We start from the raw sequence: 23,214 nt of genomic DNA, 5'->3' as shown, positions 1-23,214 counted from the left end.
TTGGGGAGCGGTCCATGGCGAGTGAGGCGCACAAAAATCTTCATCCCCTGTGTCTTGAGAAGTTTGCTCCGTGCGCACCTGCAACAGCAAATTTGTAGACCGTCATGCAGTCTCCATTTACCCTCAACCCTCCGGCCGCACACGCCCCTTCCTCTTCCTCATCTCCTCCACCCGCCTGCGATCCTCCTCAAATCCCCTAACCAAATCCCTCGCATTCTCCTTCTTCTTCTCGCGAACCTGAAAGCGATAAAAGTCTTCCTTGATCCGGCTCTTCTCCCGCTTCTTCAACTCCTCCTCCTTCGCCTTCGTCTCTGCCTCTCTTGCAGGTCCTTTCCTTCCGCCTCTTGTAACCGTGACGAAACCGTCTTCATCAGGTGCAGATCTCTGCCGCGCGAAGGCACGTGCCCGCTCCGCTTCCTGTGCCGAGAAAGCAGCCATGAACGCATCCACACTCCCACGCAGAGCCGCGACATCCGGGAAGCGCAATCGATGATGCGACAAGTACCTCTCCGATCCCAGCGCTGGTACTCTCGCTTCGACCGCCTCAGTACCCCACGGAACACGACGACCAGCCCTCGCAACCCTCCTCGCCTCCTTCAACGCCAAACTCGCACTCGCGCGATCCACAAATCTTACCACAGCCGTAGCGCCGCTAGGATGGAGTTCCCTCTCCCAAACCTCCGGCAAAAGCCCAACCTCCTCCCCATTGGACTCCACCACCGCACCCTCGGAATCCCGCTTCCGCTTCCTGCCCTTCTTGCCAATCGTTTGCACAACGGGTGCTTTGATGCCCTTGCCCAGCCTCGCATGCTCGAATTCGACGTCTTCTACTCGCGCCCCGCCTAGCTGGTCCGCGAAGAGGGAGCGCAGATGCGTCTCTGTTGTGTCGACGGGGACGTTGACGAGGAAGAGTTCGCGCGGGGTGTCTTCTGTTGGTGCTCGGGGGGCATTTGGGCGGAGGTAGAGGTAGTGGGTGGTGTTGGAGGGGTAGGATTGAGTTGCTGGAGTGGCAAGAGGGAGGACGGCGAAGTCTTGGACTTGGGTCGCGGACTTTTGCTTGATCGAAGCCATCGAGGCTGCTTTGCTTTTGGGCGGGCACTCGTGAGGATGAATGTCGTGGTTCGTTTGGTAGAGATGGATGCATGTTCCAAAAACTCATCTTCGTTACATTAAGCTTCACGCTAGTCAACTCAAATTGTTGCTGCTGCCCGAACTCTCCACATTCTACCGCATTCAGCTCATGGCCCAGCGAGATATGCGAGATCGAGAAGGGGATCTTCATAGCGGATGCCTTGATACGACTACAGACAGCTACGAACGAACGTGCAGACTGGTATCCAACACCGTCCTCAATCGTCATTTCCAAAGCCCAGCCTTACCCCTATCCTTCACAAGCTCCTCCGCAACACCCTCTAGATCTCCTTGAAGACGAGGTCAAGCCCACCGGGGTCGACGGTGAAGTGGTCGCGAGTATCATTCATCAAGCGCTTGCCATCTTCGCCCTTGGCCAGACTGAAATCGTATCGGGTGACGATGCGCGCGACGACGGTGCGCAGTTCCATCAAAGCCAGACTCTTGCCGATGCAGCCAAAGGGGCCCATGGAGAAGGGCGCCCAGGCATCCTTGTACTTGACCATGTCGGGCTTGGAGTACCATCGCTCTGGCACAAAGGACTCGGCTTGAGGGTAGATTTCTTCGTCTGTAGCGGTGTTAGCTTGTGGGATGCATACGAGCTACGACGACTTCGAGTCTTACCTCTTGCCATGACGTAGCCTGGCATCCAGAAGGCGGTGTTGCCCGGCACATGTCTTCCGTCGACTTCCATGCCCTCTGGAGGCGTCACACGTTGCACACCAGACGGCACGGGCGGATGGAGTCTCAGGGCCTCCCAGATGCAGCCGTTCAGATGTTGCGCCTGGTTGATGTCCTTGTCGCTCCAGTCTCCGGAAAGGAGGGGCTTCAGCTCTTCGCGAAGCTTCTTGACTTGCGAAGGATCCTTGGCGAGATAGTAGAACAGATAGGTGAAGGCAGCAGCGGTGGTGTCACTGCCGGCAACGATGATCAGGCGCGCGTCGGCCTGGAGCATGGGGTCGCGATCGGGACGGTCGATGCCTTGATATGCGCGGAGAATCCAAGCCATCATGTCACTGCCACCCTTGCTCTCCGACTCGCTCGCGTTCTTCACGCGCCAGCTGAGCTCGTCAACGCAGAACTTGACGAACTTCTGGTAGCCCTCTGCCGCGCCAGGGATCTTGGTCAAGAGCCTGAAGAACCAGCTGGGAAAGAAGTAGGCCAGCGGCTGCATGCCCTCGTCCAAGAGCTCAAGAGCCCAATGCTTCTCTCCCTTCTCGAGCATACCGTAGTTCTTTCCGAACGCCAACAGAGCCATGGCGTCAAAGGAGAAGAGGTTGAACCACACTCTTACATCCACCGGCTCGCTCTTGAAGGACCCGAGCTTCTCCACAAGCAGTGTTGACAGCCCGCTAATACGGGTCTCGTAGTCTCGAATGGCCTTCTCGGAGAAGGCAGGAGCCCAGACCTTGCGGCGCTTGTCATGCAGAGCCTTGTCCCGAGTGGTGTGCATCGAGCTGAGCGGGGCATCATTGTCATACCACCAGCCCTTGGTGGTCTTTGCCTTCGGGCCGTACGCAGCCTCCATGATGCTGGGGTCAGTGATGGACAAATCGTTGCTCCCGATGCGCACGATCCGCCCATGCTTCTTGTGCTGCGCCAGCATTTGCTTGTAGAAGTCGGACTTGCCGAGCTGTGGGGCGAAGTAGAGGTTGCCAACGCGAGCTCCAAAGGAGCCGGGGAATTGGTTCAGGGGGTTGAGGAAGATGCGCCAGACCAGCAAGCTGCCGTAGAGGCCGACGAGGAAGGCGGTGCCGACGGCGGTGGTACTCTTGAATGAGTCGACGAGCGAGAGGCCATTGACGCGAGCAAAGGAGAGGAACACAGCGACCCAGCTGGCGAGGTAGGTGATGAGGTAGGTCCAGCCGTGCATGTGGCATTCGAAACGATGAAAGTAGAAGAGCCAGCTGGCGTGGCCAGCAACGGCCGCTCCCACACAGGGCACCAGAGGCAAAACCATGATGCCGCGGGTGAGTGGTGTGTGGTGTGTTTGGTGGTTGTGCAGAGATCAAAACCTGAAGCTCGCCAGAGCGTGGGGAATGGGGTGCTCGATCGTTATATATGTGGCCTCGGCCGGTGGCTTTCATCACGATCGAAGCTTGTTGCCCCGCAAAGCTCCAAGCAGCCCGCGTGAAGCAACTCGGCTGTACGGGCGGGGGGCCCCACGAGGCATTGCCCTATGAGAGGTGCGCCGTAGGAAAAGCCCCGGTGCGCTTTCCGCACCCCAAGGTATTTAGCCGATGAGCTCACGGGCCGTGCTTGCGCAGCTGCGTCGTTTCTGCATGTGATGAAGCGGTGGGCGAATCATCATTCGGGAATAGTGGCCACCAGCTGTAAGGAAGTATGGTGAAGGCTGTATACAATCCAGCCTCGGCACGTTGCGCGGTCGGGCATGAGTCCTTGCTCGCCTCTCGTCGGGAATAAGTAGTGCTGGAAGCCAAGGCAAGGCATTCGATACTCCAGGTACCAAGAAGGAGGCAGGCTGCAGTGTGATCATCTGCATGTAGCCGAGATCAGTCCAATCAGACACCATGGCCATCGGACTGATGAAAACTGATGTCACCCAGATCGAGCAATCGTCGAGGTCTCTGCGTATACCTCTAGTTATCTGCCGGGAAGGCTTTCCTGCGCTGCCTGCAGCTGCAGCATAAACTTGCCGGCAAGCGAAAGTCACGAGCTCAGGCCGGGGCAGCTGGCGGAGACCCCGCCTTCCCCGGTTTCTGCTCCGGCGGGGGCGACGGGCAGTCCCATGGCTTTTGGCACGCACCGTCCGTCCCGTCTCCCCCACGCGACGCCAACGCAAAAGTAAGTCGAGATCGGATGTCTTGATCGGCTCCACCACCACTCTGCTCCCGACCTTGCAGCCGCGCGACATCCAATACGAGGCCCGATATATCGCATCGCCATGGCCTATCCGCCGCCGGAGGGAGCGACAGGCAGCCAGAGCAGGTCGCCCGCGGAATTCGACCACGATGGCGAACGCACGCCCAAACGCCTGCGCTCGGAGGACGAGGATGGCGCGCTCGAGAATGGCGCTGATCGCAACGCCACGGGCGAGCAGGCACGCCTGTACAGTTGCGGGAAATGCTCGAAAGCGTACAGCCGCATCGACCACCTCACCCGCCACGTGCGAATGCACACCCAGGAAAAGCCGTATCAATGTCAGATTTGCTCCAAAGCGTTTGCGCGCGCCGACCTGCTCAAGCGACATACCCTCGGGCATGCAAAGGACGAGCCGAACAGCAAGCCGACCATTGTCCAGCACAGTCGCGTGTCGCAGGCTTGCGAGGCGTGCGCCAGCCTGCACCTGAAATGCGAGGAGGAGAAGCCGTGTAAGCGCTGCTCGAAAAAGGGCATCGTCTGCAACTTCACCTCCCCCTTTCCCGCCAGCAATATTGCCTCCTCGCCGCCGGAGAATGGACACGTCCTGGAGCGCCAATCGTCGTACCCGCAGAGCATACAGCAGCACACGCCGACCATGCAAAACATGCAGACCATGCACACCATGCCGCCAGTCCAGCCGATGCAGACCATGCAGCAGGTGCAAGCCATGTCTGCCCCGCCAGTGCACCGACAGTCCTTCGGGGAGCACCAGGTGCAGCAGCTGCCGTCTATGGACATGAACCAGCAAATCTCCCCTCAAGTCCCTCCGCCCCCCTCGATGGCGATGGGCAACAATGTAATGTCCGCGCCGCTGCCCTCGCACAACGGCAACATGTTCGATTATCTGCGAGACAAGATGTTGCCGCCTGTCGCTCAACAAAACGGCTCCGGAGTGCAAGTCATCGACTACCAGGCTGGCCCGTGGACACCCCGCGAGCTGTTCGACTTTGGTGTCGACGCCAACATGGAGCTGAACGACATGGACCTGAGCTTCCTCGACGCTTACAACAATGCGAATCCTTTCGACCTCCGCACCCCCAGCATCGGCTTCCCCACTACCGGATCCGACATCATGCCCACCTTTACAGCCGCTCCGATGCCTCCTCTCGACACCGCGGCCCTCCCAAAAGCCTCTGTATGGCGCTTCCGGCCATTGTCAAAGGACTCTGGCTCTGCGGAACAAGAGAACCTGTCTCTACCAACCCCTACCAAGCTCGACATGCCTCTTCAGCGGGTGACGAGCGAGCCTATAGGGCAGACTGCGAGGGACCGGATCCTTGCGATGATTCTTAGCACTTGCAAGCCCAACAGCATCCCGCGAGCCGTCGAACGCTTTCCATCGACCAGTCTACTAGACAGCTTGTTCCAATTCTCGCTGACGTCGCCGGGGAGCCACGCGAAGCACTGGATACATGCGCCAACGCTGCTCGCCGGGCAGACTCGTCCCGAGGTGCTAGCAGCCATCATCGCGGCCGGTGCCGTACTCACCCCTGACAATGCCATCCGGAAAGTTGGATACGCCATCCAAGAGGCCATCCGGACAGCAGTGCAGGTGCAAGTCGAGGACGACAATTCCCTACTTCGCGATATTGAGGTCATGCAAGCGTCGCTTCTGCAACTCAAAATCGGCCTGTGGAGCGGCGACAGCCGCAAGATGGAGCTTGCCGAGGGCTTCCAGGCAGTGCTCGTCACAATGGCTCGCAGGGGCGGGATCTTCAGACGCGGGACGTACTCGGCCATCGTCCCGCACCCGAGCGACCATGGCGAAGTCTTGCAGAGCAAGTGGCGAAAGTGGCTGAAGCAGGAGTCGCGCAAACGCTTCGCGCTACACCTATTCCGCCATGATCTCGAGGCTTCAGTATCTCTGTTGAGCAGCCCTCTGATCTCGTACGCGGAGCTCTACCTACCTCTGCCGGAGTCGGAGCAGCTCTGGCTGTCCTCCACGGCGGAACAGTGGAAGGAGACGTACTACAAGCAGCAAAGCGAGCCACGCTACGACCGACAACCTTCACTCATCGACTGCATCCAGGACTTGGACATTCTCGCCACCCAAGACCTCTGCGTGGATCAGCGACAGGCGAGCATGGCGGTGCTTGGGGCGGCGTGGCGGATGATCTGGGAATACCGGCAGCTGGACTCGTCGATGAAGGACATCAACAATCAGTGGTCGAACGGGAACCTACTCATGAGCTCCCGACACGCCGAACTTACAAAGCTTCTGCAGTGTTTCCGGGTGAGTTCGGTGGAAGACGCCAAAGTTACGCTCATCCTCGAGCTGCTGCTCATGCATCTGCACATGTCGCTGGACGACGTGCAGCTGTTTGCGGGCGTGGAAGGCGAAGAGGAAGCGCGGCGGGTGTACCCATCGTTGGTGCAGTGGACGAAGACCAGCACGGCGCGACAAGCGCTGTGGCACGCGGGACAGGTGGTGCGAGCGGCGCGCAATCTGCGGCAAGGGCTGATCTGCGACTTTGCCGCCATCGCCGTCTACCAAGCCAGCCTGGCCTTCTGGTCGTACGGGATCATCACGCGCATCACCGACCCGGCGCCGAGCTTCGAGAGCGGTGTCACGGCGTGGCTGGACGGCAGCGACGATCACGGGGTACGGCGGTGGATCATCAACGGGCAGAGCAATGCCGGCATTCGCTCGCAGCAGGGGAAGGCGCAGACTGCGGAGACGGTGGCGCTGGTGAGCAATCCCGATGAGAGCGTGCAGTCGCTGGTGCTGGTGATGCGGCGCAACCACAACGAGTCGCGCCTGCCGCCGTTGGTGGGGAATTTGATTAACATCATGGAGGGTTTGCGCAAGGCGGCGAGGACGTAGCGTGGTTTCAATGCGGTGGAGATGTGGGTGGGTGTGCGGTTTAGAGGGAGGCCGCGTGCGATTGGGGCGGCGCGAAATCAGAGTTTCCTGCCGTGACGACGGCCGCATTCAATGCAGACCGTGGTGTGACAGGGGGCGTTGTATCCCCATCCCCCATCTCCTCACCCTGAATCTAGCCCCGCCTGTGCCAGGCCCATTCGCCGTAGGTAAAAAAGACGTGATGGTCAAGGGGGTTCGCACCATCCCCGACCGTTGCGCGAGCTTTTTACCAAGCACTTGTAAGCAAACGGGCGATCCAAATTGCGACACGCGGCTAATGGCAAATGCCCCGAGCAAAAGTCCAAAAGTGGCGGGTGGCAACGTCACCACTTTAAATAGCCAACCCACCCTGCAGCTACCTCGACTGTGTACACCAGGCTGCTGCTCCAGCAAACAACCACACCTTTGCTCTCCCCTCTCCCTCTCCCTCTCCCTCCCCACATGCCCCCTTCCGCGCAGCATCTTCCCTCGAGATGCGTCTGTGGGGTGAGACACGCCTCTGGCGTGCCGCCGCCGCCGTCGGCCTGTGCATAGTCAACGCTCTCTTCCTCTTCTGGTTCCTGCGCAAACAACCCGATCACCTCGTCGCTTTCCAAACAGTCCCCTACTCCCCCTACCCCCGATACAACTCCGCGTCGTGGCTCCGGCGATGGCGAGGCGAACATGTGTCCTGCGAAGGCCCGCGTGGCAAGCTGCTGAACCAGAGCGCCCACGACTGGGTGCGCGCCCGCATCGTCTCGCCCGACTCTTACCCGCAACCCTTACTCGGCGACTCGGAAGTCTTCGGGGTCCAGGACGGCGTTTGCTTTGATAGCTACGACCGCCTCGCGCCGTATGGCTTCGAGCCGGAAGAGACGGATAAGCCTGCTGTGGACTGGGATTCGGTGCCGTGGGCGGAGCTGCAAGAGCGCTGCATAGACCAGAATCGAGAGCGTTTCCACCCGGAAGCCAGAGCGTCGAAGACTGCGAGAATGCCCGCCCAATCCACCGCCATTCCTGCCGACTCGATGCAGTCGCCGCTGCAGAGGACGCCGTCGAAGACGTCTGCGAAATACCACCACCGCACTGCATTGCTCCTCCGCACGTGGACGGGCTATAAATACCGTCCAAACGACTTGCACACCATCCGCGCACTCATCACCGAGCTCAGCTTGCTTTCCGGCGGCGAGTACGAAGTCTTTCTCCTGGTGAATGTCAAGGAGCACTCCAAGTTCTGGAAGCAGCCAGAGGAATACCAGCGCCTTCTCGACGAGCACGTCCCGCGAGAATTCCACAACATCAGCCTCCTCTGGAGCGAGCTCCCGCTGCTGCGGAACTGGTATCCCGAGGTTGGCGACTGGCAGAACTACTGGCACCAGTTCATGGTCCTGCAGTGGTTCTCCAAGACGCATCCGGAGTTCGACTACATCTGGAACTGGGAGATGGACGCTCGCTTCATCGGCAACCCCTACCACTTGTTCGAACAGGCCGCGAGGTATGCCAAAGCGGCGCCGAGGAAGTACCTGTGGGAGCGCAATGCTCGCTTCTACGTCCCCGGCGCACACGGAAACTTCCAGGAGTGGCTCAACGACACCCACACCACCATTGAAACGGCCGCGCGAGACGGCAAGTTGGAGCCAGTATGGGGGCCTCTTCCCTACAATGCCTCCCTCCAAAGCCCTATCGGTCCGGCACCTCCTCGCTCACTGGAAGAAGACAACTTCACCTGGGGCGTAGGCGAAGAAGCTGACCTCATCACACTTTTGCCCATGTGGGATCCAGTCCACACGGCATGGACGTACCGCGACAAGATCTGGAATTTCCTGCCCGGCATACGCCCACACTTCAGCCAAGCCGACACGATCGCGCGCTACTTCCACCACGCCGAGTTCGCCAAGATCCCCCGGCGCACCTTCATCAACACCGTGGCCCGCTTCTCGCGAAGACAGTTGCACGCCATGCATCTGGAGAACGTGGCCGGCCGCACAATGCAGGCCGAAATGTGGCCGGCGACGGTGGCGCTACACCACGGGCTGAAGGCGGTGTACGCGCCGCATCCCATCTGGGGCGACGCCAACTACGACGTCCACGCGGTGGACGACGTGTTCAACGCGAACGACAACAAGCCGGCGCGGTGGAGCTCCCAGCGCGACTCGGTGTACAACCGCGACCGCGAGGGGTACTTCGGCCCCTTTACGTGGTTCTACAACGCCCGCTACCCGCGAGAGCTGTACCGCCGATGGCTGGGCTACGAATCCATCAAGGGCACACAGGACGACGGCGAGCGCTGGCCCATGGGCGAGCGGAACACGCTGTGTCTGCCGGCTATGCTGCTGCATCCTGTGAAGCACGTGGAGGGCGAGGACGAGGAGTAGTGCTGGGGCGATGTGCATTCTCAGCACTACCCGGAGGCCTCTCATGAATCACGAATGCAACGACTCAACTGGTAATAGACGAGCGGCGCCAAGGCTTTGCGATCCGGTCGATTTCCTTTTTTCCATCAGCAAGCGAGTTCTGTCCCAGTACTTGTTGACTCGGATGAGTCAGACGGTTAATACCAACATCCATTCGATTCGGTGCAGTCGCTGTTCTTTAAAACATACCTATGTATTTAATAGTATCGAAAAGAAAAGTGCAAATCTGACTCGTCCTCAACCTCATCCACGACCCAAATCAACCATATGTAAATACAGCTCACGAACAATGGCAGACAACAGCTCCGACGGCTTCCTGCCTGTCCCCGAAGGCTCCATCTACTGGAAACACAACTATGCCGCCGACAAAGACGCCGGCGCAACTCGGCCCACCATCCTGCTCGTCCACGCCGCCGTGGCAGATCACACGCTGTGGGATGCGCAAGTCGACTTCCTCAACGCCAAAGGCTGGAATTGCCTTCGATTCGACTTGTTTGGATTTGGTGTATGTAATCGCACATGACACTCTGCCGTCCACTCTCGCTAACCCGCCATGAAACAGCAAAGCAGCCCCAGCAAGGAATACCTTAGCGCCCCCGGCCCAAAATCCTACAAACCTTGCCCGCAAATTGATAGAGTGAGGCAAACCGTCCTCGGCCCCGACGCAAGCCTCATCGTCATAGGCCTCAGCATGGGCGCCAACGTAGCCCTCGAGTACACGCTCGCGTACGGCGCGCACGTCGTAGCAGTAGGCATCTGCGCCGGCGGCCCGCGCGGCTTCACAGGCGCCAACGATCCGGCGGAAGACGCGCTATTCGCAGAAGCCGAGGCCTGCCTTGCCAAAGGCGACGTGCAGCGCGCCGCGGAGCTGCAAGTGCACATCTGGGGCGATGGGCCGTTGCAGCCTCCTGGACGATTGGCGCCCAATGTCGCGGCGCAGATGCTGCGGTGGAATTTGGATATTGCGGCTAGGGAGAGCGAGAAACGGGGTGGGTTGGCGTTTGAGATGGTGTTTGAGGGGGAGGCGGCGATGGGGCGGCTGGGGGAGTTTGAGGGGCCGATGTTGGTTTCCTGGGGCACGTTTGATGAGACGTTCACGACGGAGTCGATGAAGGCTGTTGTGGCTGCGAGGGGGCCCGGGCGGGCGGTGGTGGGGAGGGAGTTTGCGACGGGGCATATGATTAATTTGGAGGTGCCGGGGGAGTTTAATGCGTTTGTTGACGAGTGGCTTCAAGGCCATGAGCTTCATAAGGCTAGATAGAGTTAAGGGCATGACGGGACTAGCTACGCCTCGTACACCGCGTCTACATGCACGGCCTCGGCGCCCAGCGCCTTCTTGAGCTCGTGCGCCGCCTCCTGCGGATCCTCCGTAATGTCGTGCGCGAGCAGGCTGCGCTTCGTCGTGGCGTCTTTGTCGAGGAAGACGAAGGCGCTGCGCGACGGGACGAACAGCAGCTCCAGCTCTTCCAGCGAGCGGCGCGCCGTCTCCGGGTAGAAGAGGTACGACACGATCGAGATGCCGATGCAGATGCCGCCGAAGATGAAGTAGAGGCGCCACGAGGCCTCGTTGAGGGCGGTGGGGATGTACAGGCCGAGCCAGAAGTTGCAGAACCAGTTTGTCGCTGTTGATAGTGCCGTTCCGCGCGCTCTGGACTCGATTGAGAACACCTCGTTAGGATACGTCCAAGGAACAGAGGAGTACGCGCCGCCAAAGAAGGCCTCGTACAAGAACATGAATGCAATAGCCGCATGGCCGGCCGACTTGTTCTTGAAAGAGAAGTTGACGGATTGCGTGGTAGGGTCGAAGTAAGGGGAGCCGAAGCCAACGAGCATAGATCCGACGACGATCAAGCAGACGCCCATTGCAAAGGGGCCGAAGATGAGGGGTTTGCGCCGGCCGTACTTGTCCATCATGATGTTGAGTTGCAGGCTGGAGACGAAGAGGATGGCGCCGCCGATGCCGTTTGCTAGCAGCGTGGCTTGCGTGCCGACTGTGCCGGTTTGGGCGAAGACTTTGGAGGCGTAGTATCTGTAGCATATCAGTACTGGGTTCTGGAAGGGGGGATTGTCGTTCCGAGGGATACGCACAGTACAATATTCGGCCCAGAAATTTGCTGCAGGAATTGAGCACCTACGCCAAGCGCTGTGCGTCGTCGATACTTCTTCCCACAGATCAACTGGAAATACGACGGCGTCTTCTGCTGCAGCTCTGCCTCATAGTCCACGGCAACACGGATCTCCAAGTACTCGGCCTGGACGAGGGTATTCGACTCATCGCCATGAGCGTGCAATTGGGCCAGCACCCTCAACGCCTCGTCATCGCGATTGTGCCGCACCAACCAACGGGGCGATTCCGGTCGGAAGAACATGTGAATGCCGATGATCGCGGCGGGCACAAGTTGCAGGCCCAAGGGCAAGCGCCACGCTGCACCGCCAGAAAGTCTTGAAGTTCCATACTGCACCCAGTAGGCGATCATAAGGCCCAGTCCAATACCGGTGTTGAGCACGGCGGTCGTCCGACCGCGCACTTGTGGTGGGGAGATCTCGGCAGTGTAGAGAGACATGGTTTGGAAGAGAGCACCTGCGCCGAAACCGTTGATGACACGCGCTGCGATGAATTGCGCCTGCGAGACGGAGGCAACAAGGATGATCTGGCCGATAATGTAAATAGTGATGGCGGTGAGGATGGTAAAGCGACGGCCTAGTCGATCGGCCAGCAAGTATCCCAGAGTCAAGGAGCCGCCGAACTCGCCGGCTTGAAGACCAGCCGTGAGTACACCTTGACGAAAGGCGGATGGGTTATTGAAGTAATCGAGGAATTCTGAATGGCTTCTCAGCGACGGTTATAGGAATTCTTTGCAGCCCTACGAGGCTGCGATGAGATTGGCTTACGAGGCATGGCCAGAATGCCGCCCAACGATCCATTTTCCCAGCCATAGGCAAAGCCGGTGGTGAGGATGGGGAAAAGGTATTGGAAGTAGTCGCCGAACGACGCTTTGCTGGGAGACGACATGATATCGGTTCGATGATGGATATCTGACCTGGTCAGTCTCGTCGAGTCAACTTCTAGGTCGAGCTGAGCTGTCGATCTCCCATTGTTGAAGAAGGGAGTTCTTTTCATATATTCCCTGTGCGGTTATCGCGGCATCTCCACGTGGGGACTCCATGGGGACGGGAGATTCACCGTCTGGTCTCGTGTGCTGTTGGGCGAGGGAAGCGGATGAAAGATTACCCCCAATGGCCCCGGCTATAGCAAGGATCAAGCGCTGCTATTGCTCCTGGCTAAACCCATCTGATCTGGGCTACCGTCTCTCCGTTCATCGGGGCGGACAGGTCCACGTCACCGTGTAGATGTAACGGTGCAAGCTGACTCGGGTGCTGTCACTGTGGCTGCATCTTGGCCGGGCGTGGCATGGACGCCGTAAATGCTTGGAAAAAGCTTGACCCTGGATGAACATGCTTCCACCACGTCATGGCGAGAGGTAGGTACATGGTACATTCGTGCAATGATGGACTCGATTTTCCAGGCCACATACCCAACCACGCCAAATCTCTTTTCCGAGACACAGTTGATGGCGTCCTTTCCGTGTGACCGACGTTGAGATCCGAGCAAGGATGGCGGAGATGGCGCTTCCCGCAACGGCGTTGCTAGCACCCGTGGACTCGAAGACGAACACAACCCCGGCACCGGAAACGGAGCGAGTCATCGAGAGCTTTGAAGTGAGCGGTCCTCATGCAAACGTCGCTGAGCAAGAAGACATTCCCCCGGACGGTGGTGAGTGACTGAACGAACAATGGACAATCGTCAAACATCCCATCGCTGACTTCGACAACCAACGCTCAGGCTACGGCTGGGTCTGCACCGCATGCGTCCTACTTGTCAATGCCTCCACCTGGGGCGTCAACAGCGCCTATGGGGTCTTCCTCGCCTACTTCCTCTCCCACTCCACCTTCTCCGGCGCCTCTCGTCTGGAGTACGCGCTCATCGGCGGCCTGTCAATCTCGCAATCCCTCTTCATCTCCCCCCTCATTGGCCTCTGCAACGAGAAACTCGGCACCCGCATCTCCCTACTCATAGGCGCCATGCTCGTCTCCGTAAGCCTGCTGGCCTCCTCCTTCACCACCAGGATTTGGCAATTGTTCTTGAGTCAGGGCGTGTGCTTTGGCTACGGGTTAGGCTTCTTGTACATCCCTGCGTCCACTGTGCTGCCGCAGTGGTTTGACAAGAAGCGCAGCCTGAGCATGGGTATTGCTTCTTCCGGCGCGGGATTCGGTGGGCTGGTGTACAACCTCGTGGCCGGTGCCGCTATCCAGGGCTTGGGGTGGAGTAAGTTTCTTCCCGCCTTATCACTCCGCCTCCGCATTTCGCTGACTTGCGGCACAGGATGGACGTATCGGATCTTGGCCATCTCGACGGCTGTAGTGAACGTCACGTGTGCGCTCTTGCTCAAAGATCGCAACAAGATGGTCAAGCCGAAGAAGCAAGGCTTCAATGTCCGCGAATTCGGGCACATTTCGGTCGTGCTGGTCATCCTGTGGGGGATTTTCACCGAGCTGGGGTACATTGTATTGCTATATTCGCTTCCAGACTACGCCATCTCCATCGGACTATCTGCCAATCAGGGAGCGGTTGTCGGGGCGGTGCTGAACGTTGGCCTAGGCGTTGGACGACCCATCATCGGACTCCTCAGTGATCGCTTTGGGCGAATCGATACGGCCACAGGTATGTCGCCTCGTCCTCATTACTCCGTCAGAAGTGTGCTGATCGAGACAGCCGCGACTGCGCTGTGTGGCATCTTCGTGCTGAGCCTGTGGGTGCCAGCCCACAGCTATGCTGTCCTCTTACTCTTTGCCCTCGCGATTGGCAGCGTCACTGGAATCTTCTGGGGCACGGTAGCACCTGTCACAGCCGAAGTCGTTGGTCTGCAAAGACTCCCGGCCACATTCGGCATGCTTGTCTTGCCGCTCGTTATTCCCACGGTCTTTGCGGAACCAATAGCATTGGGGCTTGCCGCTTCATACGGCTACTTGACCGCCAAGATCTTCGTTGGCTGCATGTTCCTCGCTGGTGCCGCCTCTACCTTTGCCCTCCGCTCGTGGAAGCTGTACGATATTGAAAGGAAAGCGTTGAGGGAGAGGGATGGCGGTCGCCCGTCACTGCCGGAGACTGAACACAGCTTGAAGTGGCTCAGTACTCGGCGACTGCTCGCCAATCGGCGAGTGTGAAGCCATGGAGAAGTTCAATCTGTCCTTCAGACTCCGTAGCCTATACGGAAGAGGAGAGCTCGGAATGATCCCTGGGCTCGCTGACAATGCTATCGCGATTGCGCTGGCCCTCTCTAAAGTCCGCCGTCAGCTCGCGACAGAGATCTTGTCGCATCATATTGGCGACCTCATCGTGAGTCAAGTTCTGGAGGGACAGCAGATATACGAGCTTGGTATATGCCGCTTCTGTCGTCATGTCGAGGCCGGTAACGATGCCTCTCCGCTCCATCCGCCGAGCAGACTCGTATGCGGACGTCACGCTGCCCGTGAGACATTGCGTGACACTCACGACCACGATGCCTCTCTCGATTGCCTTTGAGAGGATCTCGAGGAGGTCTAAGCCGTGTTTGGTGAGAGGGACATTCCCGGCGCCAAAGGTTTCGAGCACCAGGCCACGTAAGTCTGGCATCTCAGCAATGTGGCTGATCAAATTCGTGCTGATGCCGGGATAGACTTTGAGCACGGCGACGCGGTTGGTGTCCAAAGGCCCGATGGTTGCCGACACCGGACCGGATTTGGACGCCGCATCATGGTCTGGTGTCTTTCCAACTGGCTGGATCGTCTTGGAATACAGAGTTGAAGTCCAGATACCACCAGCATGCTTGCGGACAATCGCAAGCGGTCTCGCGTTTGGCGTGGTGAAGGCGGCGAGAGAGAAGGAGCTGACCTTGGTCACCCGCGTGGCGCGGTACAGGTGGTGATGGAAGACGACGCTGACCTCGGGAACATCGAAATTCGCCGCAAACGTCAAAGAGTCGAGGAGGTTGTCGTGTGCGTCGTTGTGAGGAGCATACATGCTGAGCTGTGAGCCGGTAACGATGACGGTCTTGTCCACGTCTCCGAGCACAAATGACAAGATAGAAGCGGTGTACGCCAGAGTGTCGGTGCCGTGCAAGACGACAAAGGCATCAAAGGCATGCCAGTTCGCCTGTAGAGTCGTTGCAATCTTCGTCCAGTGAGAGCCATCCATGGAGGAGCTGTCAATGAGCTCCTGGAATTCCAAGATGCTGCAGTCATAGTCCTCATGGTTGAGACGCGCCCTGTTTGGGGATTGTAAGGTGACCGCATTGGTAGGCTTGCCGTCCTCGTTTATGACTGGCGTGGCGCCGACTTTGCTGCCTTGGTGGAAGTCGAGGTTGGGGATCATGAGGTTCTGGGCGAAGTTTCTCGTCGGAATCAGGCCGTCGATGGAGTCTTGCATGCAGATTGTGCCGCCTGAGATTAAGACTAGGACGCGTCGTCTCCCGTTACTTGAGCTATCGTCTCGCCCGTTGGTCGCCATGTTGGAGCTCCGGAAGGTATATGCGTGAGGAATATCGGAGGCTGCGGTGGGCGCAGAGACAAATTACTCCCCACTGCTGTACTCCGCAGATACCGAATAGGGATATGAGGTTCGTAGGAAATATAGGAAGCTAGAAATCTGAGATATAAGAGGATCGGATGGTGAAGGAATTGGAAGAACCCGAATTCTTCAACATTCCGAGAAGTCTGGATGCGTCGCGGCGGCCCACGAGGCATTCGTGTGGGGATCCAATGTCAACTCTATTCCAACTCCACTTGCAACCTCGTCGCACTCTTCAATAACCTTGCATATTCAATCCTTCAAAATAGCCGAGAGTAGTCTCTGTTTCATTTGGAAGAGGCTTCTTAAGTTCTGCGACCAACTGTTCATGCCCTCAACATGCCCAACTCCTTGACCATCGCTCTCAAAAATGACAGCGACCACAACAACCTCCACGCATACGTAACTGGCATCGCCATTCAGAACGGTGGGAGACGCTGCCTATTACGAGCCGATGGAAGAACTCTCTACTACCCCGAGAGTCCTCCCTCAATAGGCTCTCCGTTGGCTGAAGACTGCGCCATACCGCTCGGACATCCTGGCAACACGACTCGCATCACCATTCCTCAAATTGCCGGAGGTCGCATCTGGATCGCCGAGGGCAAGTTGACCTTCTTGCTCAATCCCGGCCCGGCGCTCGTGGAGCCTAGTGTTCTCAATCCCAGCGATCCTAACGCTGCCGTCAATTTCGCCTTTGCCGAATTCACCCTCAACAACGACCAGCTGTATGCTAATATTTCTTACGTTGATTTGGTGCCGCGATTACCTGTCGCCATCACTCTACTGCAGGCTTCGGGCGCTGTGCAGCATGTGGCTGGCATGGCGCCGAATGGGCTGGATAGACTCGCGCAGGATCTTGAGGCTCAGTCGAGGCAGGATCGTAGGCCTTGGGTGAGCAACACTCGACCTGGACTAAACTTTCTTTCTCGAAATTAATACGTTGATGTTGTAGGATAAGCTGATCGTCAGGCACGAACAGAGGAATCTGCGCATCCTCAATGCAACACATGGCAATGCAGTCGGTGCCAACTTTGACGGCTACTTCGAGCCGCACATCGAAGAAGTATGGCACAAGTATCGATCGGGTACGTCTGGCAGCACTCTCTACACGTTCGTCACACAACTTCAATCTGACCCCTCAGCTCAGGCGCAAGGATGAGAATCAACACTCAAGCCGGCCCAGGCGTCGTGGAAGGCCACGTCCAACACGACAAGCTCATCATCGGCGGCGAACCCTTCGACAAACCCAACACAGCCGACGTCCTAGGCTGCAACAGCGGGCCCTTCACAACAGGCAGCTCCGCAACCCGCAACGCCATCATCCCCCGTCTAGCCGCAGCCTTCGTCCGCTCCACGCTCCTCGATGCCGAAGACCAGCCATCCGATCCCCGCACCTTCTACCGCCGAGATCCGACGAATCACTATGCTCGTTTGGTCCATGTGCACAATTTAGATGGCAAGGGGTATGCGTTTGCGTATGATGATGTGCAGCTCGATGGAGGCGAGGATCAGAGCGGCAAGGTCAATGCTGGGGACCCGTCGCTTTTAACTGTTACTGTTGGCGGGAAGAGTGCGGCGAGTCTTGCGAGGAAGGCTCCGGCTCCGCCGCCACAGCAGCAGCAGTATATGCATAGTCCTGCTCAAGGGCAACATGGTACGCCTCAGCAGAGGGAGCATCATGGGGTGGCGGATAAATTGAAGGGGTTTGCGGAGAGGGTGCTGAAGTGATGTCTTCTGTCGATACGAAGATTGTAAGTGCATGACCACCGACAATGACGAAGAAGCCAGTAGTGATACAGCGCACATAGCACCATTATTCAATTCCGGAGTAGGCGATAACTCAACGAGTGACTTGATTAGATTCGATCTGGTATTAGCAGTATGTCTATCCTCTTCAAACATTACCATCCTCCAATCTCACAACCTACGATCCCTGCGCGTGAACTACATTAAAAGAAGATCCTTCAGTCAGCCAACACTTCACAAAACTCCCACAACCAAGAAAGAAGCAAACTTACACTCAGCCACCCACTTCTGCACAATCCGAATGATCCAATACTGCGCCCCCTGGATGAACTGCGGCGTAATGCTCACATTCGCTAACCCCCCGAGCCCAAAACTATTCCAGCAGTGGCCGGCGCCGGCGATGAGGAGTTGCGGATTCTCGTAAGCCGAGATGGCGTTTTGCGTCAGGCGTTCGGGCGCGTCGGTGGAGTGGTAGCAGGCGTCGCGCCTGGTGGTTTAGAACATGTTAGGTGGGTGTGGTGGGAGCCTGGAGATCTGACGTACCAGACGTCCGCAGCGCCATCTATGTGCGCCAGTCTCTTTTGCACGACATTGTACCCGCCGTACTTGTTGATGCGGTCGACGTCGGGGCTGTCTGGGATGGAGTTGTATTTTCTGTTTGTGAGAGAAGCGTCACTTGATCAGTATGTGGTTTTGCAATGGCGTTGCAGTGGCATTGTGACGGTTCAACGCACCCTGGAGGAAACGCCCATCTGCACCACTGCTGGGTGTAATTGACATTCAAAACCTTCGAAATCAAGCTCGGTCCCGACTCAGGTGCGGCCTGGTAGAACCCGATTTCCGTGCAGGAGGTGTAGAGGAAGGACTTCAACGGCCAAGGCCGCACATCTGCCCAGTACGTTTCGTTCTGCGTGCCGAAGCAGAAGTCGTGGCCGTGCGGGGTGTGGTTGAGGGGCAGGTGCCGGCAGTAGGGGTTGATGGCTGTCTTGATGTAGTTGGCGTAGTTGCCCAGGTTGATCCAGGGCTCGCCGTTTGTGGCTTCGCTGAGAGCGTAGTCTACAGATGTGATGTTTGCCGAGGCGGTGAGGTCGGTGACGTTGCGGCAGAATTCCCAGAAGTAGGGGCAGTCGACGCTGGCGTCCCAGTTGAGCTCTTGATATGTGCAACCGGGATAAACAAAAGGCCCGCCGACTGAGGGGCGATTAGTAGAGCGTCTATGTATTGATGAGGTAGCGTTTGGAAAGGCACGTACTTGGAAATGCAATCGCCCGGGCAAAATCGACATCGTACAAGCTCTCCATATCGAATAGCCCTTTCATCTTGTTGATCAGCGTCCGATTACCGGTGTCGAAAACGCGATCGATGTTCTCGACGATGCCGTTGATACTGCCCACGCAATCTTGTGGAGCGAGCTCCTGGATCGGCGCATACCTATCGACCGAGTGAGAGGCGTCAGGATCGCAACGGGCGAGGATTCAGCATACAGGGGGGTGAACATACCATTGCGAATAGCCGACAACAGCTTTCGTAACTCCACTAGTAGCGATCCCACCCCAGATGATCCCGCCATCGCCTCCATACGTCTTGAGGGAGAAAGCGGCCTGTGAGCCAGCCAAGCTGCCGCCGTAGAGGATCCATGGGGAGTGTGGAGCGTTGAGGGAGATATTGCTCGTCACTCCGGGGAAGGTTGCGTGCTGGGCAAAGTAGGCATTGTCCGCGATTGCTGTGGATCATTCAGCGATATTTGGGACCCGACTTAGACCAGTTGGGGACACACTTTGCTCAGTAGTCAGGAATCTCAAGTTGTCGGTTGTGCTGAGGTTAAATGGGAAGCTCTCTCCGTAGTATCCTGGTTACGTAGTATCAGCAACTGCTTCATCGCATGAGCCAATCCCGGTCAGAAGCAAAGTAGCCTACTGTTCTCCAGTATGATTCCAAGACCATTCGTAGCCTCCATCAAGATCTTGATGACTGCGAAGTCAACGTCAGCAAACGCCAGGCCCGAACGCATCCTCTCGCGTTCTTCTACGGCATGTGTCGACTTACTACCCGTCTGCATGAGCGGAAAACGACTTGGTCCCGAAGTCTCCCCCCCAAGATACAGCAGGATGGGACCGCCGGGTTTGTAATACGAGGCATCGAAGTAGTAGCGCTGGCTGAATGTTGTCCGGTTCGACATCGGGCCATACCGTTTGTCGCCGGGGAAGTGGTTGATCTACGAGACCAATGACGGTCAATCAGGGTCGATACCATCCACAGAGGCAGTCTTATGATGCAGAGAAGGAAATTGGTCGAAGCCTTACAAGTTGCTCGAAGTAGTGCGGCGGATAGACGGCCGTATCAGACGTTTGCCGTTTCGCGAGCTCGAGCTCTTCGCCGCTCAGTTCGGGTTGCCAGAGTCGATGCGCCTGACCGGCGACGCTCAAGAAAGCGAGCAGCAATAGGAACAGCGACTTCATCTTCGCGACGCTGTTGGCCGATATCGAGGAGGGAAAACGCTGGACTGCACAGCAAAGGGCAAGAGGGAGGAAAGACAGACTCACCGCATCCTACATATACTCGCTGTCCACCCGCTTAAAACGGCAAGATCGCATGTGACGCATTCTCTGCTCAATACTGTACGTTACATCGGCGGACTAGGGTTTGGTCTTGCTAACGTCAAACAGGTGCGCCCGCAGGAGGGACAGGTTGCTAAAGTCGTTAGCCTTCCGGCCATGGAGACCCACTCGGCGTTGTACGGCGGGGTTGTAAGGCTCTGGCCGTAAAGCTCACATGCAGGAATGCGATACGGGGTGCACGTCATCGAGGGAAAAGCAGGAGAGAAGGGCGGTCAAGCAAAGGACCATCGTATGCGCAAATAGGTATCTCGGGAGCAGATAGATGAAAACACAATGCAGAGTGGAGTAAGGATCATCCCGCGTCGCTGGCTGCCAAAGCATCAAGTCCTCCCACTTCATCACAGGCGTAGTCGGCAAGGTACCTTACCTTGTCCAACCCTTCAAAACTCGCCTCGCTGTTTATGGCTCTCCCCCGGCCCAAGCGCACCTCCACCCCATACCCCCACCAAGCCCCAGAACCCGACTCTCCACCCTCGGACCAATCCCGCCATGCCCTGCCCACGTCTGGTGCGCAGCATGCCCTTCGAGTCCTTGGTAGTCGTCTCTCCCTCGGCGTACAGGATGGAGTAGATGGTCCCGCCCACTCCCTTGTACTCTGCCGGCTCAAAGACAGTCGGGAGATCGGGATCATGGCGACGCAGGACGGAGAGCTGGGCTCTGCGAACGAGTGTTTCGAGGGGTAGACGGATGAAGAGGTCGGTCAGACTGGTGGTGAAGGCGGCGACGGACCATAGGGACGGGGTAAGCTCGGGTGTGATGCGTAGTTGGCGACGGAGGATGAGCGGGGATGCGGCGGAGAAGATTTGGGGAACGGAGTAGTAGAGGGCGGTGGGGAGCCAGAGCACTGACGGCACCACGAGGGAGGGAAGCTGGCGCAGATTCTGCACTAGACCGCGCGGGGCGTGAGAGATGGGAGAGGCGATGAGTCTCGTTCGCACGAGGTCCAAGGGAGCGAGAAGCAGGCCGGTGATGCAGCTCGCCATGCCGGCGACAATCAAAGATCCAATGGGATTCGGGCTCTCGCTCACATCCAGCCCGGAAAAGCCTGCTCCCGTGACACTCAGGCTCGGTCCTAGACCCCCCGGATCTGGACCCGCGATATCAGGCAGGCCAACGAGCGCCAGCAACAAACCCCTAATGAAGCTGTCGGCCGTGCGCAGGAGGACGGAGTAGACAAAGGTGCAGTTCGTGGCTCGCCATAGCCCTACGGCGCCGGAGGTGGTGTAGATGGTGGAGATGGCGTGGGTGATGCTGTCGGGTTTCGTGAGGCGTAACTTGTAATCGGCGTAGCTGTCCTGTTCTCGACGATCTTTCGGCGTAGGGGTTCGGGAGGGAGAGTTGTCGGAATGGTGTGGCGCTCGCTTTCTCCTTCGAGGCGAGCGGCTGCGCGGGGCGGCAGAGGTGAAATAGTCGGGCATGTCATCATCGCTTCGCTCACTGCTCCCCTCGGAGTCCGACTCGGATCCCAGATGACTCGCTCGTGATGCCCCATGGCTGTGTCGACCCGCTGATGTTCGACCCGCTGACTTGCGCGATTTGACCGGGGTGGAGAGCGATGCAGCGGAGGGTGGAAGAGAGAGCTGAAGGACGGTTTTGGCAACATCGAACGGCTGCGCGAGAAGGATGGACGTGTATCTCCACACCAACGTGTCGAGCAAGGCGCGCGTGTGTGTCCATGCTTCGCCGGTGGTTGACCGCAGGTCGATGTCGATGTCGGGGAGATAGTCTCTCGCCGAGCTCGACAGGGAGGATGTTGGCGCGGGTCTAGGAGTGTGCGCCGCCTGCGGGGGTGATGTGGCAGATGTAGGGCCGATGGAGGGCGGGATGTAGTAGGGACGGAGAGGATTGGGTTCGCGGGAGGCGGTGAGGGGGAAGCGGTCTTTGTCCATCGTCGTTCGTCTACCAGGTTGTCTCCAATCGGAGTGATGGCCGCATCGAAGTCGATTCGGGGAGAGAAGAGGAGAGATGAGGTGTTGGAGCTGGTCGATGATGATGCATGTGATGGTCGGAGAGGCAGGTTTATCTCCACCTCACCTCCGGCTTGGCGCGCTCCTGCGACGGCCATCAGGGAAACTTTTCTTTTAGCTATCCAAGTCCACATATTCCCCGCCACCTTCTACCCCGAACGATACCACACGAGGAGGTCCTGGAAGGGGACAGAGCGGTTTCGTGCAAAGATGTTAATACAACGGCCATGCGCCTCCAAAGCGTCCCAGCTCTTCCTCACCCAACCTCTCACATGTCTGACTCCAAATGGGCGCGCGGCGCATCAGCGAGTACATTACCGACGATTCCACCTCCTTCGAGCGACTCGACATGACCAGATAGCCCCCTGTCGAACAATCCTACAGTCATCACAGCAAACCGCCGGACATCTAAGTCAACGACGATCATCGCCCTTCCAATTCCCATCCTCTCCCTTTTCCTCAACGGCAGTCAACAACCACGGAGACCTCACCCCTCCCCGACCCGGAGAGGAGCGACACGTCACCTTCATCGACAAAGAAGGCCAGTCACACACCTTCGAAGTCGCCGACGGTGACAATCTTCTCGACATTGCGCAGGCGAACGATCTCGAGATGGAAGGGGCGTGTGGGGGGAGCTGCGCCTGTAGCACGTGCCATGTGATTGTGACGGATGAAGAGCTGTATGACAAGATGGAGGAGCCGAGTGACGACGAGAACGACATGTTGGATCTGGCGTTTGGGTTGACGGAGACGAGTCGTTTGGGATGTCAGGTGAAGATGAGTAAGGAGCTGGACGGAGTGGTGGTAAGTTGGCTATGCTTTTGCGAGCTGGCGCAAAGAGCGTAATCATGCTAACGGGTCAATATAGGTCAAACTCCCTTCCATGACAAGAAATATGCAAGCCTCGGATTTTGCGGATAAAAAGTGACGCCGTCATTCCGACCGCCAGCGAGCTGAGTTGGCGTTACTGAGCGACCACCAACACCATTGTACAAATATACCGATG

At 57.9% G+C, this 23,214-nt stretch overlaps 13 protein-coding genes across 13 annotated transcripts; 7 read left to right on the top strand and 6 right to left on the bottom strand.

The window, feature by feature from the left end:
* Positions 1 to 123: 123 nt before the first annotated feature.
* Positions 124 to 1,071, bottom strand: BDY17DRAFT_324274 (ribosomal RNA-processing protein 7-domain-containing protein; the record flags this gene model as incomplete). The annotated part of the gene is made up of 1 exon (XM_033737161.1): positions 124 to 1,071. One exon carries the CDS (start codon positions 1,069 to 1,071, stop codon positions 124 to 126), a length of 948 nt encoding a protein of 315 aa, XP_033590122.1.
* A 200-nt stretch (positions 1,072 to 1,271) lies between these two features.
* On the bottom strand, positions 1,272 to 3,376 carry BDY17DRAFT_266111 (putative P450 monooxygenase). The gene is made up of 2 exons (XM_033731900.1): positions 1,756 to 3,376; positions 1,272 to 1,699 (listed from the first exon to the last, which is right to left on the bottom strand). The coding sequence occupies exons 1-2, from the start codon at positions 3,089 to 3,091 to the stop codon at positions 1,413 to 1,415; spliced, it is 1,623 nt and encodes a 540-aa protein (XP_033590121.1). The 5' UTR covers positions 3,092 to 3,376; the 3' UTR covers positions 1,272 to 1,412.
* Positions 3,377 to 4,195: 819 nt separating this feature from the next.
* Positions 4,196 to 4,369, top strand: BDY17DRAFT_232062 (uncharacterized protein; the record flags this gene model as incomplete). The annotated part of the gene is made up of 1 exon (XM_033730230.1): positions 4,196 to 4,369. A coding segment is annotated over one exon (174 nt), but the record flags the coding sequence as incomplete, so codon positions are not given.
* A 501-nt stretch (positions 4,370 to 4,870) lies between these two features.
* Positions 4,871 to 6,838, top strand: BDY17DRAFT_250472 (uncharacterized protein; the record flags this gene model as incomplete). The annotated part of the gene is made up of 1 exon (XM_033731064.1): positions 4,871 to 6,838. The coding sequence occupies one exon, from the start codon at positions 4,871 to 4,873 to the stop codon at positions 6,836 to 6,838; it is 1,968 nt and encodes a 655-aa protein (XP_033590119.1).
* A 226-nt stretch (positions 6,839 to 7,064) lies between these two features.
* On the top strand, positions 7,065 to 9,527 carry BDY17DRAFT_149912 (uncharacterized protein). Its single transcript, XM_033729613.1, has 2 exons — positions 7,065 to 7,116; positions 7,178 to 9,527. The coding sequence occupies exon 2, from the start codon at positions 7,351 to 7,353 to the stop codon at positions 9,229 to 9,231; it is 1,881 nt and encodes a 626-aa protein (XP_033590118.1). The 5' UTR covers positions 7,065 to 7,116; positions 7,178 to 7,350; the 3' UTR covers positions 9,232 to 9,527.
* A 32-nt stretch (positions 9,528 to 9,559) lies between these two features.
* On the top strand, positions 9,560 to 10,531 carry BDY17DRAFT_324270 (Alpha/Beta hydrolase protein; the record flags this gene model as incomplete). The annotated part of the gene is made up of 2 exons (XM_033737160.1): positions 9,560 to 9,775; positions 9,833 to 10,531. 2 exons carry the CDS (start codon positions 9,560 to 9,562, stop codon positions 10,529 to 10,531), a joined length of 915 nt encoding a protein of 304 aa, XP_033590117.1.
* Positions 10,532 to 10,554: 23 nt separating this feature from the next.
* Positions 10,555 to 12,283, bottom strand: BDY17DRAFT_250102 (putative sugar transporter; the record flags this gene model as incomplete). The annotated part of the gene is made up of 3 exons (XM_033731032.1): positions 10,555 to 11,299; positions 11,359 to 12,091; positions 12,163 to 12,283. The coding sequence occupies 3 exons, from the start codon at positions 12,281 to 12,283 to the stop codon at positions 10,555 to 10,557; spliced, it is 1,599 nt and encodes a 532-aa protein (XP_033590116.1).
* Positions 12,284 to 12,885: 602 nt separating this feature from the next.
* Positions 12,886 to 14,441, top strand: BDY17DRAFT_316870 (major facilitator superfamily domain-containing protein; the record flags this gene model as incomplete). The annotated part of the gene is made up of 5 exons (XM_033736042.1): positions 12,886 to 13,045; positions 13,115 to 13,597; positions 13,655 to 14,005; positions 14,045 to 14,375; positions 14,396 to 14,441. 5 exons carry the CDS (start codon positions 12,886 to 12,888, stop codon positions 14,439 to 14,441), a joined length of 1,371 nt encoding a protein of 456 aa, XP_033590115.1.
* Positions 14,442 to 14,620: 179 nt separating this feature from the next.
* BDY17DRAFT_240166 (Asparaginase/glutaminase) lies at positions 14,621 to 15,772 on the bottom strand (the record flags this gene model as incomplete). The annotated part of the gene is made up of 1 exon (XM_033730355.1): positions 14,621 to 15,772. A coding segment is annotated over one exon (1,152 nt), but the record flags the coding sequence as incomplete, so codon positions are not given.
* Positions 15,773 to 16,216: 444 nt separating this feature from the next.
* On the top strand, positions 16,217 to 17,605 carry BDY17DRAFT_310523 (uncharacterized protein; the record flags this gene model as incomplete). Its single annotated transcript, XM_033735445.1, has 3 exons — positions 16,217 to 16,768; positions 16,830 to 16,962; positions 17,025 to 17,605. The coding sequence occupies 3 exons, from the start codon at positions 16,217 to 16,219 to the stop codon at positions 17,603 to 17,605; spliced, it is 1,266 nt and encodes a 421-aa protein (XP_033590113.1).
* A 123-nt stretch (positions 17,606 to 17,728) lies between these two features.
* Positions 17,729 to 19,949, bottom strand: BDY17DRAFT_297577 (extracelular serine carboxypeptidase). Its single transcript, XM_033733620.1, has 9 exons — positions 19,670 to 19,949; positions 19,541 to 19,594; positions 19,401 to 19,472; positions 19,124 to 19,346; positions 18,876 to 19,054; positions 18,358 to 18,814; positions 18,167 to 18,277; positions 17,896 to 18,110; positions 17,729 to 17,821 (listed from the first exon to the last, which is right to left on the bottom strand). Exons 1-9 carry the CDS (start codon positions 19,800 to 19,802, stop codon positions 17,802 to 17,804), a joined length of 1,464 nt encoding a protein of 487 aa, XP_033590112.1. The 5' UTR covers positions 19,803 to 19,949; the 3' UTR covers positions 17,729 to 17,801.
* A 485-nt stretch (positions 19,950 to 20,434) lies between these two features.
* BDY17DRAFT_297571 (uncharacterized protein) lies at positions 20,435 to 22,222 on the bottom strand. Its single transcript, XM_033733619.1, has one exon. The coding sequence runs from the start codon at positions 22,128 to 22,130 to the stop codon at positions 20,622 to 20,624; it is 1,509 nt and encodes a 502-aa protein (XP_033590111.1). The 5' UTR covers positions 22,131 to 22,222; the 3' UTR covers positions 20,435 to 20,621.
* A 427-nt stretch (positions 22,223 to 22,649) lies between these two features.
* Positions 22,650 to 23,136, top strand: BDY17DRAFT_237262 (electron transfer protein; the record flags this gene model as incomplete). Its single annotated transcript, XM_033730319.1, has 2 exons — positions 22,650 to 23,012; positions 23,077 to 23,136. Coding segments are annotated over 2 exons (423 nt in total), but the record flags the coding sequence as incomplete, so codon positions are not given.
* Between the last annotated feature and the right edge of the window lie 78 nt (positions 23,137 to 23,214).

This window comes from Neohortaea acidophila, assembly GCF_010093505.1.
Source record: "Neohortaea acidophila strain CBS 113389 unplaced genomic scaffold BDY17scaffold_5, whole genome shotgun sequence".
In the NCBI taxonomy this organism is placed as follows: Eukaryota; Fungi; Ascomycota; class Dothideomycetes; order Mycosphaerellales; family Teratosphaeriaceae; genus Neohortaea; species Neohortaea acidophila.
Note: the sequence above shows the minus strand (reverse complement) of the source record. Positions and strands in the feature narration are given on the sequence as shown.

Excerpts from the sequence above, each read along its gene's own strand:
- BDY17DRAFT_297577 (XM_033733620.1), bottom strand. The coding sequence starts at position 19,802 with ATGTCGAACCGGACAACATTCAGCCAGCGCTACTACTTCGATGCCTCG. Across the intron at positions 19,347-19,400 it reads ATTCCTGACTACTGAGCAAA|CAATCGCGGACAATGCCTAC; the intron begins GTGTGTCCCCAA and ends AATGATCCACAG. Across the intron at positions 18,111-18,166 it reads GATGGCGCTGCGGACGTCTG|GCGCGACGCCTGCTACCACT; the intron begins GTACGTCAGATC and ends CTAAACCACCAG.
- BDY17DRAFT_149912 (XM_033729613.1), top strand. The coding sequence starts at position 7,351 with ATGCGTCTGTGGGGTGAGACACGCCTCTGGCGTGCCGCCGCCGCCGTC.
- BDY17DRAFT_297571 (XM_033733619.1), bottom strand. The coding sequence starts at position 22,130 with ATGGACAAAGACCGCTTCCCCCTCACCGCCTCCCGCGAACCCAATCCT.
- BDY17DRAFT_266111 (XM_033731900.1), bottom strand. The coding sequence starts at position 3,091 with ATGGTTTTGCCTCTGGTGCCCTGTGTGGGAGCGGCCGTTGCTGGCCAC. Across the intron at positions 1,700-1,755 it reads AGGCTACGTCATGGCAAGAG|ACGAAGAAATCTACCCTCAA; the intron begins GTAAGACTCGAA and ends ACACCGCTACAG.